The 17,482-nt window shown below is 49.5% G+C and overlaps 3 protein-coding genes across 3 annotated transcripts; 2 read left to right on the top strand and 1 right to left on the bottom strand.

The window, feature by feature from the left end:
* Positions 1–211: 211 nt before the first annotated feature.
* Positions 212–2,563, bottom strand: PSV08DRAFT_368430 (uncharacterized protein; the record flags this gene model as incomplete). Its single annotated transcript, XM_014224530.2, has 3 exons — positions 212–1,122; positions 1,182–1,986; positions 2,522–2,563. The coding sequence occupies 3 exons, from the start codon at positions 2,561–2,563 to the stop codon at positions 212–214; spliced, it is 1,758 nt and encodes a 585-aa protein (XP_014080005.2).
* Positions 2,564–3,639: 1,076 nt separating this feature from the next.
* Positions 3,640–13,186, top strand: PSV08DRAFT_407481 (DNA-directed RNA polymerase mitochondrial precursor; the record flags this gene model as incomplete). Its single annotated transcript, XM_014224529.2, has 6 exons — positions 3,640–4,005; positions 4,053–4,929; positions 4,991–5,327; positions 5,736–6,392; positions 6,444–8,032; positions 8,559–13,186. The coding sequence occupies 6 exons, from the start codon at positions 3,640–3,642 to the stop codon at positions 12,839–12,841; spliced, it is 8,109 nt and encodes a 2,702-aa protein (XP_014080004.2). The 3' UTR covers positions 12,842–13,186.
* A 2,489-nt stretch (positions 13,187–15,675) lies between these two features.
* PSV08DRAFT_368427 (uncharacterized protein) lies at positions 15,676–16,843 on the top strand (the record flags this gene model as incomplete). Its single annotated transcript, XM_014224526.1, has 2 exons — positions 15,676–16,485; positions 16,544–16,843. 2 exons carry the CDS (start codon positions 15,676–15,678, stop codon positions 16,841–16,843), a joined length of 1,110 nt encoding a protein of 369 aa, XP_014080001.1.
* Between the last annotated feature and the right edge of the window lie 639 nt (positions 16,844–17,482).

The raw sequence follows: 17,482 nt of genomic DNA, 5'->3' as shown, positions 1-17,482 counted from the left end.
AAAAGAAATTAAATCAGCACCACTAGAATACAAAACATCTTGCTATATGAGAAATGCAAAGAGAAAAAAAAGCCTGGCTGAACAGTTGTCCAAAGGTTCAAAAACATTGTGGATCAAAGTAAGCATAAGAAGAATTTCAAGTGCCAACAACCCATGACGCAATCAAGCGGACCGCCTACAATGGGAAACTTTCCCAAAGTCACCCGGCTGGTCAAAGATGCTTCTGTCCTCCTGGATTGCACGGGGGTTGTTGCAGGTCCGAATATTGTTCCGCCCAATACTGCTGAAAGATATCATCTTGCAACTGCTCCTCGGTTGGAAATGAGGGAATAATCTCTGTGTCGGCGAGGCTTATTCCCGTTGAAAGAGCAGGCTGCTCCAGCGTGTTGTCATAGGCAGGCGCAATGCAGCCGGCAAAAGGCTGGCTACATGTTCGGTTGTCTCTGACCATCGTATAATCGGCATTGCCCAGCTGCTGAGATGTGTTGATTGAAAAGTCGGAGTGAGTCGCACCCTGCCACCCACTGAAGCGGTGGGCCATGGTCGCTAGCCTCGTGCTATCTGGTGTATGCGCCTCAGGTATGGTCCCAGGTGAGATTGGCAGAGGGGAGAAGGGGGGTTGCTGTATCACTGGCATGGATGCGGTGCGATAGTGGCTCTCCTGCTGAGGAGTCAGAGGAACCTGCCTCGATAATGTCGTTGGCGTCAAGGCGATAGTCCCTTGGTGGCCAAAAGTACCGTCATGTGAATGAGAAGGAAAATGAATGAAAGGTTCCTGTGCGGCCAGCCTGGATTCTGGAGGCCTCTCTGTCGCCGGTTGGCAATGTGACTGGTACTGTTGCTGAGGGAGTGAGCCTCGCGACAATCCGGGCTCGGTCATCAGTGAAAGCTGTTGTGCCTGTTTGCTTTGCACCGTGTTCCTCCGCCTCTTTGACGGACGTGATTCACCTTCTGCCCCTTCGTTGCTCTTTGCATTAGGCCGCTTGCTATTCCCTACGCGATTCTGATCCTTGCGCTTAGCATACGCCTTGGGTGCGTTCACAAACATGCGTATCTGCCAGGCTGAACTCATAACGTTCTCGCAAATTGATTTTTCTTGATGTAGTGCCGCAATGATGTTCTCTAAGAGTTGCGAAATCAGCACCCATCTCTCTGGAGTCGCAACCCGCTCTTGTACTTACCCAAACGGCCTGCACAGTCAATGTCCTTGTCGTCGTCTTCGCCCTTTCTCTCATCGTTCACATAGTCATTCTGGTTCCAACCTCGAAATCCCTTTTTGACCTGTTCAAGCAAGCAATCAAATACCTTGTGAGCATATGCTTCGACAAGATCTGACGAGTAATGTGGTTCGTGAACCCATCTCTTCAGAGCGGTAGATTTCGCGTTGTCTCGTGCAAAATCTCCACAAATCATGGCGTTATAAATGCGCTCTACATGAAAATCACGATTGTGTTCCGTATTTGCGATGGTAGGGTCGCTATCGGGATCTCTCCATGGTCTTCTTCCAAAACGCATTTTATCCCGGCGGTATACTTTTGCGTCTTCTGAGGTTCGAAATCGGCCAAGAAACGGTCCGTAATGCTGGCCTGGAATATGCGGAGATGCACTGCTATGTCTCGACGAGGGTGGCGGGGCAGAGAGTGCGGTGGTAAATGAGGGCTCTTCACCAGAGAAGGATCTGTGATGAAACGTATATGACTGTGAAGACTCGTTCCTCGGTCCGTGGCTTAAGACATTCGGGCCAACGCGTTCAATACTGTTCCCTGGACTATGCGGGAGAGTGATGTCTATTCCAGCAGCTGATTGCGATGCTTGCGCAAAAGACTTCTGATCAGGAGCCGTGAGTTCATCCTTATCGAAACTGCTGTTCGCCATGTTGGATTGGTCAACCTCGTTTGCATCTCCAAATTGTTGGCTGCGAAAGTCATGGTATCCATGCAAGGTATCCCAGCCCTTGCTGTCTTTTAGCGCCTCCTCAAAATAACCCTGTGGTTCATCGAAGATGGAGGCATAAGAGTATTGTTTGTTAGATCGGTCGGCTGACTTGTCGGTATCCCTTTCCAACAAAGGTGGTGTGAAGCCAATAGTGTCCCTCATGTAGTGTCTGTTGCTTCCTTCAGGCTTGCACTTGTAAACTTGATGTGGAAACTTGAATGATATGTCGGGAGGAGAGAACAATAGTGCTAATGACAAATTGGGATATTGATCTAAATTCCGTTACTTAATGCGAGTATAGGGTATGCTCTGTCAACAGGTGTACATCAATTGCGCAAGGAGGCGGTTTATATCAAATGAGCAAACGTTTGTAAGGCGCCACTCATTGGTGCTCTGTGCTTGGACTTCATGGGCATTGATGTTGTTCAGTACTCCTTGTGATTTGTCCATGCGTTGACAGTCGCGCGTGTCACTGCGATCGAGGTGTCATTCGCAATGGCAGCCTTAGACCTGTGCAGCGTTTGACATTTGCATCATGTGCAATTGACTGGATGTTTGCAGTCGTTCTGGATCCAACATCACACACCTTGCGTGCTGTGACTCCTTTCTCCTGTCCGACAGTGTCCATCGCTCCATGTGACTGAAAATCAAGACTTGTTCAATTCTAGGAAATCATTCAGCTGAGCATGTCGCTATCACCCATTCTTTCCATTCGGCCGCTTGCTCCTGACTCCGCATCCGAATAGTTCACGTAAGGCTGTCGACACGAAAATTGGCTCTAAGGAGGAGACTGGATCCTGAGACTCAGAAAAGGGACAAATTGAAGTTTTGAGTATGACGTAAACGATGCCTTCCTCCAGCTAGCAAACGAATTTGCGTTCAGAGATAATTGCTGACGTTTGAGTACCAATAAAGAAATTTGAATCTTGGCTTTGAAAGCCATGGCAAGGGAGCCTTTGGCCCTTCGTAGTGAAAACATAACGCAGAGCGCCGGCTATTGAAGGATCTGCCGTTGATTTTCTCAGAGCCTCTAGGCGTCATGTTGAGGGCAATAGTCGGTCTAGTCAAACTACCGATAGACTACGGGTATATTCCGATGGATATCTCTTCATAGCCGCAGTGGGGAGCACGTGTCTACTGTACCTTTGTCCATGAAGTCTTACAAATCAACCCGCTTCTACGACTGCTCCATGTTGTGGGTAAATCTCAGAAGACGAGTCCATGTATGGGTTTGCTTATTATGGTCTCAGATCAGCATTCAGGACTACTTACATGCAATTGTCCAGTTAGAACAAGAAGACAATTGGGTTGCGTATCCAACCGAAACCATTGCCTCGCGATTTGCTGCAAAGGGTAGGAAAGATTGTACATTGTTGTCGTAGTAAACGCAATCCGCATGCAATTCTTGTTAGGGTAAGGTAGTGTAGACCATGGCGTGATGACGTTATTGGGTGCATGCGCAGCATTCCGCTTCTTGTCATTAATTCCGCGCTCTGCAATACCCGGCTGTTTTCCCCGCATTGTTAGCGGGTATCATTATCTGGGAATCCCATGGTACTTACCCTCTGTAGCAAGTGGCACATAGGCGAGGTAATGTAAAGAGTGATAAGTCGACCGCCCTTGATGTGATGATTGTTGGCGTGCACACGAGATTCTTTCCATGTCTGTTGATACCCGCAGCAACACGGAACGTCAGTCGCCATAATGATTTCCACCATCATTGTAGTTTTGTCCTCGCAACTAGTCGATCATCCAGTTCGATCCCTCGTCCTCTCATCGGTTCTAATTCCCGTCTTGTACGTTGTCAGCAATGAATATGCTCGATACTCTCGACGCATCAAGGGGTTTTCCGGACCAAGAAACTGGCCACTGGTGGGCAATATTCCCGATATCAAGTACAACGCGGCGGAAAAGTACCGTGAATGGAGCAAGCAGTTTGGTGCAGTGTACCAGATCCAGCTTGGGAACGAGCCAGTGATTGTGGTGAACAATGCGGAGGCTGCAAGAAAGTTGTTTGGCGGCAACAGTCAAGCGCTAAGCTCAAGGCCTGTTTTCTGGACATTTCACAAGGTGAGTTGATCAAGGATGGGCGAGGAAAAGTTGACTTAGTGATATAGGTACTTTCCAACACTGCTGGCACAACGATTGGCACCTCGCCCTTCAGCGACTCGCTCAAGCGCCGGAGAAAGGGCGCTGCGTCTGCGCTGAACAAGCCTTCTATCGCAACGTACATAGGTCATCTTGACCTCGAGACGAAGGAATTTGTCAAAGATGCTTTTGAATCAGGCAAAGCCGGCACAGTGGGCGTGGACCCAATGCCCATGATCGAGCGTCTATCCCTTTCACTTGCATTGACACTCAACTGGGGGACTAGAATGGGCAGTAGGCATGATCCCATGTTCCACGAGATCTGTGAAGTCGAGGCCGCAATTTCAAAGTTTCGCAGCACTACCGGAAACCTGCAGGATTACATTCCCATACTAAGGCTGAATCCTTTCAGTTTCGGTACGAGATCGGCAAAAGAGTACCGTAATCGCAGAGACGTGTACTTGACCAAACTGAACCGCGACCTGGACGAACGCATGGCGAAGGGTGTGCATAAGCCATGTATCCAGGCAAACATCATCCAAGACAAAGATGCGGCACTAAACAAGGAAGAACTGACATCAATCAGTTTGACGATGCTGTCCGGAGGGTTGGACACGATTACGACACTGGTCCAGTGGAGTGTGGCACTGCTTGCCCAGAGGCCAGACATTCAGGAGAAGGCGATTCGAGAGATACGGCAATTCTACTCGGAGAGCGAGCCTCTAGCGGATGCGTATGATGATCAGAAGTGCGGATACATTGTAGCGCTAGTCCGAGAGTGCTTGCGGTACTACACTGTCCTGCGACTGGCACTTCCGCGGGCAACGGTCAAGGACGTGGTGTATGACGGCAAGCTCATCCCGGCAGGCAGCACGATCTATCTGAACGCATGGGCGTGCAACATGGGTAAGTGGTTTTGTGGGGCGAAGAAGGAGAGGGGAGCGGGCAATGCTGACTTTGCCACTAGACGCCGATGTTTGGAGCGACCCAGACGAATTCCGGCCAGAGCGCTGGCTCGAACAGCCCGACGCGCCGCTGCACACGTACGGGATCGGGTACAGGATGTGTGCAGGCTCGCTGCTGGCAAATCGCGAACTGTACCTGGTGTTTTTGAGGATGTTGAACAGCTTCGAGATTGTACAGGACTCGGAGGTGGATGTGCACCCGGTGCGAGGCAGCGCAGACCCGACCAGCCTCGTGACAATGTGCCGAGCGTACAAGGTCGTGTTCAAGCCACGGAACGAGCGGATGTTGCGTGAGGCCTTGAGGGCGGCAGACGAGCGACTGGCCGAGCACGAGAAGGCGTGAGGGCTGGATGCAATAGGAACGGGGGATGGCAGATGGTATGAGTAGCAATACGTAGGCAGTAGTATGTACTAGTAGCATGCATGGCCCTACCCAACCGAGGACATGAGTACTCTTATGTATATATGTACTGTACTATACATGTACAGACTACTATTGTGCACCCGTTGCCCCACACGCCGGCAGCATACCCTGGCCCGCCTTGCGCGTGTCCTCGTCAATCACAACCGATACTGCTGATTTTTGGGCCGTGTACACATATACTGTATGTGCACACATGCGTAGTGGCAGCCCCGTGGCACGAGTCTGTCTGCGCCGTCGCGTCATCCCCAACCTTGCTGCACGCGCATTCCCGTCCAACATGATGCCCGGCGTCTCTGCGCGGTAGAAGGCGACACCATGTTTAGAAACACGATGCTGGTCGGCGACGAGGAATTGGGCAAGAAGGACGACGACCGCCACTTCAGGCCAGCCCGCAAGCCCGCCTGGCCCGCCTGGAGCCCCCCATTGCGCTGGCGACGGCGGCGCACTCTGCTGGCCGTGACGGGCCTGCTATTACTCTACTACCTCTTCCACACCCCTGCCAACGACTCGGATGGCCGCCTCGCACAGAAGCAGCAGCAATACCCCTCGGCCCGCACCCAGCCCATGACCTCGACGTACCAGAAGCCGAGCGCAGACGACACCGACAACGACGCCGACAACGACGAGCCCACCGGCCCACCGCCAGGCGTGCGCAAGCCCAAGCGCGGCGACCCTACACCTCACGTCTACGATGGACAGGTCCGCTTCTTCCGCCTCGCCAGCTCCTTGCGATCGTCGGCCTCGTCGACGGCCGGCTATGACCAGGACAACAGCAACGTCCTCTTTGCCGTGTCGAGCCTCAAGAGCACTTCGGTCCTGCTGTCTCTGGCGTGCGACATGTCCAAGTGGAACAGGAACCACGTCCATGTAGCCTTCATGGGAAGGGACGGCATCCCCCTGGACGACTTGCTGCAAATCAATGGCATAGACAAGACCGAGTGCCCCGCCGTGTGGCACGATGCGCGCCCAGACTATGCAGAGTACGTCTGTACCACCGCTTCACGGCCTTGCTGCTGACACTACATCTACAGATACAGCACAGATGCGCGCGCTGAGCTGGCCGTGCAAGGCGCTCTGTCGCACATCAAAGCCTTCCTTCACCCCCAGGCTGCTTTCTTCTATGACCCGCAGTCAGAGGACGCTTTCTTTGTTCGGGCACTGAAGACCAAGGCCAGCGCACTGCATATGCCTCTCATCCAGGTGCCCAAGGACAGACTCGACGACTTCACGTGGGTCACCAGACTCGACGCCGGTTCACTGAAGCGATGGCACGACCCTGTCGTAGACATTTTGATACAGGTACCGCCACATTCTTCGAGCGTCATGCGATTGCTCAAGTCGATCAAAGACGCTGATTACAGTGGCCTGAGACCGCCTCGCATCATCATCGAGTTACCGGCCGAGCTCGACGCGTCCGTGAAAAAACACATGGAGGAGTTCGAGTGGCCGCCAAACGGCAACGAGCACGGCCTCGGAGGCGGACTTACCATCAGGCGGCGCATCGCGGACAATGGCCACAGCCAGCAAGAGTCGGCGATACGCTTACTGGAGCTGTTTTACCCCGCGAGCGCCGCCAACTCGCACGTGCTTCTGCTTTCTTCACAGGCACAGGTCGCCCGGCAGTACTTTCACTTTATCAAGTATACTCTCTTGGAATACAAGTACTCCGGATATGGCGCTCATGACTACGAGGATCTAATGGGTGTAAGCCTTGAGCTGCCACCAATGCTCTTGGACAACAAGGCAAGACTGGAACCCCCGGGGGTTGGTGATATGAACACAAATCGATATAAGAAATTGTTCCCGAAAGCTGAGAGCGCACCGTTCCTATGGCAGGCTCCAAACAGTCACGCGACGCTGTTCCTGGGCGACAAGTGGGCCGAGCTGCACTCATTCCTGAGCCACCGAGTGGCCAAAAATCAAGGTCCAGTCAAGCAAGCCACTCGGAAGAAGCTGGTGTCAGAGACGTTACCAGCCTGGACCGAGTATATGCTCGAATTCATGCGAGCCCGGGGCTACTCACTGCTATACCCCGCAGTCATGTCTGATGCACTAGTCACAATACACAACGAGCTGTATCATGCTCCAGACGAGTTTAGTACGCCATTGACAGTTACCAATGAGCAAACACACACAACAGACAAGGAAGAAGCCTTTGTTCGCACGGAACAATCGCCGCGGGCGCTCCAACACATAGAGCCATCTGCCATGGCTGACGCAGTGCCTCTCCACCAAGCCCTGCCCTTTGATGGCGATCTTCCCGAAATTCCCCATCTACCACGATTGCTTTACAACGGCCAGCACATTCCAGCTGCCAATGTGTCGGGGATTGCACAAGCATATGCCGACGATTTCCGCCAAGAGATTGGTGGCTGTCAGCCGGTAAAAGGGAAGCACAGGAAGAGGATCGAGGGCGAGGCAGGCGATTTGTTTTGCTTCGGAAATGAGGACAAGGAAGACTGGGAGGAGGATGAGAGCAGAGAGAGGGAGATGTTCAATGCACCCATTGACGACCAGCTGGAGAAGCTGCTCCTAGTGGATGGACTGTCAACCAAGACAGCACCAGCAAAGGATCAAGCGATCACAGGGTCTGCGAAAGCGTCCGATAACCACGTTGATGGTGATGATGATTTTTAGGGCAAAAAGCTCAGTAAGATGTATGTCGAATACCAATTATTACTATTCTCCTAAATACCATTTTGTTATTGCCATGGATGCATTCTTGTCTTGTAGACATGGTATGCACATGCAGTGCTAGTACTACTATCTATATGGTAATCCTATGTGGTACGCAGCTGCATGTGTGGTGGTGCAGGTGGCGCAGGTGGCAAGTGGGGCTCGGAAGGGCTCGGCGCCATGCCACTTTCGCCATGACGCTTCGACAGGGCTGGAGATTTTTGGATCGAGAATCTTCATCCATGTCGGCCGCCGTCTTGCCTTCACCTACTTACATGCCGCCTCTCGCCCCTCCTCTGCGCGCGCAATCCGTCCAACTCATATTCTGGCGTTGAAGCATCCTGGGGGTTCCTTTTCCTTTTTTATTTCTTCTCTTCTTTTGGCGTCCATTTCGTTTAGATACCCACACCCCTCCCCAGTACACGCTTCGAGACGACAGTAGGCATTGGGCACAATGCTTACACGGGTAGCCGGACGCAAACTGCGCAGAGATGCCTTTAGGACGCCCACAACCCTTTCCCACCAACTGACGCTGCCATGGCTGTGTCCTGCACTGTCACGAGCGCATTCGCAGACGCCTTCGATGGCTGCAAGACGCAGCGCACACGACTCGACCACAAGACGTCGACAACGTCGCTCGTCACTGTCCCTCCCCCTCTCTTCCTCGATCTCTGCCGCCCGAAACGACACACGCTCGCTCGCTACGACGGCCGAATTGCAGCCCCCGCCGCCCGCGTCGCTTTCCTTCAATCCTTTCACCCAAGTCTTTGGCCGTAACCCACCCCACGCAGACCTCGCCCGCCTACCGCTATGGGATCCTACCGAACCCCTGGTCATTCACGATTCACTGGCTTCGATGCCACAACTTCGAGCCGTTCCCGGTGTCGGGAGCGACCCTGCCGAGCTACACCAAAATCTATATGCCTGTCTACGGGTCGGTCGTGTAGATCGTGCCGCTGTAATCGTCAAGCGACTCATGACTCTATACAGATCAGATGCACCCGAAGTGATTGACGCACACAACGTCTACCTCCAGACCCTCTTGGACTTGGGTCAATACGACACGAAAGCCTCGGCAATGGAAAAGATACAGACTTGGTACGAAACTAAGATGCTGCGCCAGGGCGTTCCACCCAGTGCCCAGACATTTGTCACTCTCGTACGTTCGGCAATGCACTTCCTCGACGGCAGAGCCGCAGAAGATGCCGTCCGAGCATACATTGCCACTGCGCGCGAGTACGGTGAGCATGTTGTTGACAGCATCAATGCTTCACCCGACTTTTCTGACGAAGAGTGGGATCTTTTGATTCGTCTTCAACCCGAGTCATTCAACGAGCCTCCACCGGTTGAGCAAGTTCAACATCTCCATGTCAGCACACCCGCCGGCCGCACCAATCTTATCGCTCATGGCCTTGTACCACATCCAGCACAGGAAATCAAGCCTGTCAAGCAGAAGGGTCTGGGTCTCGACTCGCTGAAACAGGCACTCAATGTCTTTGATCATGGAGACTGTGTCCCCTATCCACACGACATGGAGGGCACGCAAGAGGAGAAGGATCAAGCATACGCTTACGCACGACAGATTCAGATGGAGCAGGATGGTGTGGAAGCCGCTGTCAAGAGATGGAAAGCTGAAGACGAGAAACTGCAGGAAATTGGCATCCATGGGATCATGAACAAAAAGCCTATCCAAGCCATAATGTATGGTTGGTATACAGCCCTAGTACCATTGTTCAAGAAGCGCATTGAGGATGCCAAGAAAGTTTTGTTGGAACCTCCAAAGGCCACAACGCGAGACGACGCTCACGAATACGGAGTTTGGCTAGAACGATGCACACCTGAGAAATTAGCGGCCATCACTGTTGCCCGTGCTACTTCATCTGCGGTAAAAGGCAAAGGAGAAGACAGTTCTGCTCTCAAGATAGCGTCCCTGTCCATCGCCGTGGGTAACGACATTCAGGACTATCTCAATGCTGAAACCCAAACTCGCAGAGACGCTTTTCTCAAAAAGCAACGTAAACAAACCCGCCTGAACTTGGTCAGCACACTTGCCAAATCAGTTGCGTCATCATCCGCAGAAACAGAAACCCAAAGTGCGAAGAGTAGCATTTTCGAGTTTGAGAAGGTTGACATGCCACTCTCGGCTCGGACAAAGCTTGGTGCTATGTGCATCGAACATCTACTTCAGTCAGCAACTCTTGTGGTGACAGCGAAAGACCCGAGAACCGGCAAATCAGTCTCTCGCAGCATGGCTGCTTTTCACCACCAAATTGGATTCCATCAAGGCAAAAAACTTGGTTTCCTAGTGCCACATCATGAGCTCATGGATAAGATGCGTACAGACTCTGTTCATAGCATTCAAACGGTTCGGCTGCCGATGGTAGTTGAACCAAAGCCCTGGTCAAGTTTTGAAGATGGTGGATACTATACTGTGCCACAGAAGATTGTTCGTCAAAAAGGTGGTGATAGTGCTCAGCGGGCGTATGCTCAGCTGGCCATAGAAAACGGTGACATGTTCAAGGTAATGGCCGGCCTTGATGTCCTAGGAAAAGTTCCCTGGCAGATCAACGCTCCTGTCTTTGACGTAATGGCTCGTGCTTGGAATGCTGGTGAGAGCATTGGATCTTTGGTTGGTGAGGACGCCATCACAAGTCTCAAACGCCCCTCTGAACCGTCTGCGGAAGCTTCATTCCAAGAACGATCACGATGGAATAAGGCTCTTCAGGAGTATGAGGACACAATTGGTGGCCTTCATTCCCAACGCTGCTTTCAAAATTTCCAGCTTGAGACTGCCCGAGCGTATGCCAACGAAAAAAAAATCTACTTCCCTCACAGTGTGGATTTCCGAGGCCGAGCGTACCCAATACCACCTATTCTCAACCACATTGGCTCGGATCTCTCAAGAGGTCTTCTTAAGTTTGCACATGGTAAAGAGCTTGGTACCGTTGGCTTGCAGTGGCTGAAGATCCATCTTGCCAACTTGTACGGCTTTGACAAGGCAAGTTTGCGAGAACGTGAGCAGTTCACCATGGACCACATGAGTGAGATTTGCGATTCTGCAAGTCAGCCCCTAGAGGGACAGCGATGGTGGACCAAGGCCGAAGATCCGTGGCAATGCTTAGCATGCTGCATTGAGTTGAAGAACGCTTTCGACCTACCTGATCCGACCCGCTTTGTATCACAACTACCCGTCCATCAGGATGGAACCTGCAATGGACTACAGCATTACGCGGCCTTGGGCGGTGACCATGCTGGCGCTCGCCAAGTCAACCTTGAGCCTTCGGATAGACCTCAGGACATCTACACCGGTGTTGCAGAGCTCGTGCAAGAAATGGTTGCTAAAGATGCCAACAAAGGCTTACCTGTTGCGAATTTCATAGATGGACACATCTCTCGAAAGGTCGTCAAGCGGACGGTCATGACCAACGTGTACGGCGTCACATTCATAGGAGCGAAGCAACAGGTCCAAGATGAACTTCGCAATCTTTTCCCTCATTTTCAGCCCACGGAAAAAGTGAAGTCACTCGGAGTCGTTGCTTTGTACGTCGCACAAAGAATCTTTGAGGCACTGGGCAAGATTTTCAACGGCGCACAAGAAATCCAATACTGGCTAGGCGAATGCGGTGACCGTATCACAACATCGATATCTGCCGAACAAATCAAACGGATTCAGGAACGATTTGAGGGGATGGATCCTGCGGGAGCAGTATATGACCCGAAGTTTGCTGCCCCCAAAAAGGTGACTGCGCTCCAGATCAACAAGCTGAACAAGAACATGGAGAAGTTCAAGACTAGCATCATTTGGACATCCCCTCTAAAGATGCCCATTGTGCAGCCGTACAGAAAAGATTCCGTCCAGAAAATCAGAACCAAGATTCAGGATATCACCATCACAAAGAAATCACAACAGGACGAGGTTGACAAACGTAAACAATTGCAAGCATTTCCTCCCAACTTTATTCATTCTCTAGATGCCACGCACATGACTCTGTCGGCATTGAAAGCCAGCGAAATGGGTCTCGATTTCGCGGCTGTACATGACAGTTTCTGGACACATGCGTCTGATATCCCAAACCTGAACGTAATCCTTCGCGACGCGTTTGTACGCATGCATAGCGAGGACATTATCGCTCGTCTTGCCGCAGAGTTCTCTGCACGCTATGCAGGAGCGATGTATCGCGCTACTCTGATCAGCCATTCAGAGGCCGGACGGAAGATAATGAAGTGGAGGACGGAACATCTAAAAACTGGAGGCAAAGCCACGAGCAGTAGGCAGGCCCGACAAGATGCTTCATTCGAAGAAGTTGCACTAGAGGCCAAGCGGCAACAGTTGCTAAAGAGCGAAGACCCCAAGCAAAGGAAAGAGGGTGAAGAGATGGAGACACCCACAAGCATATGGCTCGCGAACCAGGATCCGAAGGCACTTCATTCTTTCCGTCTCCAACTGCTTGGTGAAACCAAAGAAAAAGAATCGGCAGAACGGCAAACGGATATCAGAGACGAAGTTCTGGATGGGATAGCAGAGCCTTGCACCACTACTGAATCGACCATGCATCTTGTTGAAGAAGATGCAGAGGATCTTGCAAAAGATCCTCCGAGTGGCGGATTTCATGGGAAGAAGAAACCACCCTCCCGCATTGCTGCCGATAAGAGCACGCTCCAGGTCTGGGTGCCTTTGGAGTTTCCTCAAATCCCTAAGAAGGGTGGCTGGGATGTTTCTCGTCTTCGAGAATCAAAATACTTCTTCTCTTGACTAAGTCCCGCACTTCGAGGCGATGCTGAGCGCGAGTTTTTTGCCCCAAGTGACTTCGCACCAATCGCTGCGACGGAGCAGATTCGCAGAATTAGCAGGTTGTTCAGGCTAGAGGGCGAATGCGGCTGGCACATCGAAATCAGTCATCTAGCCCGGTGGAGGGCGGCCCATCCAGATAGTTCGACCAACGCTGGTAGAAAGAGGAAAGATGGTGAGAAGCGAGGCCGAAAGAAAAAGAATCATTAGATATGTTCTGAATATACTGGAATTATGTATCGTGATCATGCGTATTATTTGTATCGTACGTAGTTATCACCTTTCACTAATGTAACTGTACGTCCAGTGCGTTTTTTTTTGGATGAATTATACAAAACCGTGAAAGCAGAGAACCAGTAGTCTTCTCGACTCGCATGGTTTGTACTACCAATCAATGCACGTGATGACACAAGCACAGGTCACAGGAAATCGCTGACATTATGCAGGAAGTAGCCAAGATAGTACCGTTTCCCTGCATAGGACATGGTAATATCGTCCATGCAGCCAAATAACAAGTATCCAGAAATATGACACATTTTTGTGATACGAGACGGTGTAAGCCCAGGGATCATAAGGTGTTCGTGATTGGCATGATACCGGACCAACATTACCGCATAGCCTAGCTACCATCACAAGACAGCCATACAACAGGGCTTAACTCCGCACTCCTTAGCTCGAAGTGACAGACGATTTTTATTCTTGTATACTGCGGGAATTACAAGCCTTCCACAAAAATTCGAACTGTGTCTCGGGGTGATCGAGCTGCAGGGTCAGTGTAATAAGCGAAAAGATTTGCCGTTCGGCTGTCCCGACACACTAAAAGAGAAGATGCTCGAAAGGGTAAGGGCCTGTTCGGTTGCGCGGTTGCGTTTTGCGTTTGTGATACCTATGCAGGTATAGAGCTTTTAAGTATGGTTTACGACAGGGATACCTAGCTAGTGCTGTTCTTGTCAGAACTAGTACAGCATAGGCCAGTGTAGCTAGCATAGTTAACTAAAGGATAGCTAGAAAGCTAGTATTCTGTGAGCTGCTAGGAGGTCTAGTATATAGGAGATCTCTATAGTCTACCTCTAGCGGAACCAACATAGCCGGACAACACCAAACTACCACCAAATGTAGCCATTTTGAACGCTAAATTCTAGCATAATAAAAACTTTTAAATATATATATATATGTATAGTAGATAAAATTAAGCGCTATACTAGTTTAATATGTATTTAAATTTTTAGAGAGTTAGACCTTATAAATAAAAGGTATAGCTATATGTTAAGTTACCTTATTGGTAAAACGCTAAGAAACTAGCCCTTTCGCTTACCTGAGATATCCGACCATTTCAGTTCCGCGAGAGTCTACTAAGGCACGACCTAGGGACTAGGCCCTTCTAAAGGGGGAGATAACGTTAGGCGCTGTAAGGCGCTAACTATATCTACTATCCTGTGTAGAGTATTAGCAGAACGCTGATTATTCGTACCTTTTTGGTTGTAGTAGCGCAGTGGCACAGGACTGGCTATCTAACACCTAGTGTACCGCCTATGGTACGGCGCTAAAATTCTATAGTAAGCTGACATGCCGACACCCTATTGAGGGAGTGTGATTGGCATGAAACACGCACGATTCTCAGAAATCGCCTATTATGAGTGGTCCTTCCGTCTGGGATCTTAAGTGATAACTAGTAGTATTTATCGGCATTGATCTCGGTCTCGTGTCAGCGCCGGCCGTCTCCTTTCTGGATCGGCCCGGCTTGTCAGATCATCATCGAACGATTGATGCATGAGGCAACGCACATAGCTTGACAAGGTGGTATGTACACTATGTGACTAATTCTGGAGGTAAGGGACTTTCACTAGCGACAAGGCAGTGGCTTGCCTACTTCAAGAATGTAACAGCCTTGCCATGTTGTGACCGGAAAGCATCCCAATATACATGCTGTCGTACCATCACTGACGTGCCAATACTGTTTTTGACAATTGAGCGGCATTGGCCTCAGTATTCATAACGCTAACATTGACCAAATACACAAATGGCCTGTGCTAACCATAGTAGGAATTGGCTCAGATAATCATAACTGATACCACATGATCTAGACCCGTCTGTTTTCAGGGAGCTATGTATGTTTTAGATATATGCTATCCGTCTGTGCGAAGATCCGGAAGATCTAGGAAAGTAGACACCCCTCGTTCGGTCTTACAAAGAGCATACTCCAATAAGCCTTCAACAACTATGCTACATGGCAGAAATAATGTATGTGGGCCACTAGCAAGGGGACAATACAGGCCAGGGTGAAGAATAAGCCCTATACTATAGAGAGTTCTCTCTATACTCTATAGAGATGTGATTATTTAGAATATTCCTGTAATAATATGGTTTTGTCGTCCGAAGGAGAGCCTGATCTTCATTTTAGCGCGCCCTTACACACATAACTTGTGCCATGTAGCGTTGTAAGCAGTACGGTTTGGCCGTCTCTGCTAACTCAAGAAGATCATTGCCCCACTTCTGGACAGTCAATCCAAACTACTAATACAACTACCGATGATTCTAGAACTCAGAGTATAGTAACGAACATGGGTACATAAGCCCTATAAAGTCATGCAGTCAAAGGGCAAAGATCATACCAACGGCATCTTTTACAGCAGATACTATAACCTTTTCATTGGAGACAATTAACTTTATCTTTCAATCCTGATCATCGTACATATAACGACATTGTAACGATGCCAGCTCACATCATGGTCCGAAGACCGGTAGGGAGACTACTGCACACAGTGCCCAGATCTAGCCCGTCACGAAGGCTAGGGACAATGGTCGATTATAGAGGTTTCACAATGCCGCCTGGTCACAAAGCCACGGTTGGACATCTTCAGACGTTCGAACTTCCCGAATCTCTAAGTGGAAGTGTAGCAGATAGGGCCTTGGGAAAGAGCATGATTGATGCTTGGAGGAAAGACGGTATCCTGCAAATCTCTATGGACCCTATCAACCGCAAACTCGCCGACGCAGCATTCCTTTGCAGCAAGAAGTTCTTTAGTCTAGACTATCATAAGAAGGCGTCTTGTCTGGATGATCAGTCTTTCGCTGGCTACATTGCGTCGGGGGAAGAGATCACAGATAATATCGCTGACTATAGCGAGATCTTCACCGTCACCAAAGATCTTGCACTGTCTGACTTCCGCGTCCAGCAGAAGTGGCCATGCCATGGACCTTGCCCATGGCCATTTGGTCAGATGAAGACTGTCATGCAAGCTTACATGGATTACCTTGGTGAGAGTGGCGAGAAGATGCTGCAGCTCATCGCCTGGGGGCTTGGTATGGAGGATGGCAATGCCCTCACAAGATACACACAAGATGGCTGGCACCACATGCGCATCCTGCGTTTCCCTGAGGCCAATAACGTGAATGGCAAGGGAAAAGCGGGACGTGGAATCGGCTCGCATACCGACTACGGACTGCTTGTGATTGCCGCCCAGGATGATGTTGGCGGTCTCTTCATCCGTCCTCCGATCCAAGGTGAGACATTCGCAAACTGGAAGGAGAGTGCAGCTGGCAAGCACGAGGATGCCGACGGCTGGGTCTATGTCCCACCCGTATCTGATGTCTTCACCGTGTTTCCCGTAAGTTTAATCCACCTGTGAATGTTTAGGGAGAGGTTCCTGCTAACAAGCATGTGAGGGCGATATGATGCAATACATTACCAACTCCTTCCTTCCCTCTACGCCACACAAAGTTGGCCTCAACACTCGTGAGCGTTTCGCGTTCGCTTACTTTCATGAGCCAAACTTTTCTGCCGTTATGAAGCCTCTACCAGGCTTTGAAGCTAGACAAGATCCTATTAGTGGAATCCACTACGGAACTCATTTTACGAACATGTTCATGCGGAACTATCCAACAAGGATTACCGCCGATCGAATAAGAGCAGAAGAAAGAATGGCCCTATTAGAATCGCCAAGTCTTCGCCAGCTATCGCTCTAGCGTAGTATTAGAGAAATGAATTTGTTATTAAATCTTCTTCTATCTAATATCTACTTATATTATTCCTTTCTATATACGTACATAGCTTTAGAAGTAGGTCTTAGTTTATTAATAGCACGTTTTCTTTATTACCTCTAGTTTGAACTATATCTTATCTGCTTCTTATTATTATATAGAATATAATAATTTTATACTACTAGTATAACGTAGTTTATAAGCGAGTGGGCTACCCTAGTAAGTAGGCTACTTTATACTAGCGCGTTAACGCTACGGTAGTAATTAGGTAGAGGTTATATTAGTATTAGGTTGCTAAGACCTAAGTAGATTTTAGTATTAGATCTTATATAAGTAGTAACCTAACCTAATACTAACCTAAGTCTTAGTAACCTAACACTAATACTAACCTATATTTTAGTAACCTTATACTATACTAACTTAAGTCTTAGTAACCTAATACTAATACTAACCTACCTTTATACTAAAACTTAAGTTAGTATTAAGTTAGGTTATAAATTATATAAGATCTAATACTAATACTTACTTAGATCTTAGTAACTTAACTTAAAATATATTTATTATATATATATACTTATTATATATACTTATTATATCTTCTTATTATATATATTTATTATATTA

This window comes from Bipolaris maydis (genome assembly GCF_028858645.1).
Source record: "Bipolaris maydis strain C4 unplaced genomic scaffold PSV08scaffold_2, whole genome shotgun sequence".
In the NCBI taxonomy this organism is placed as follows: Eukaryota; Fungi; Ascomycota; class Dothideomycetes; order Pleosporales; family Pleosporaceae; genus Bipolaris; species Bipolaris maydis.
Note: the sequence above shows the minus strand (reverse complement) of the source record. Positions and strands in the feature narration are given on the sequence as shown.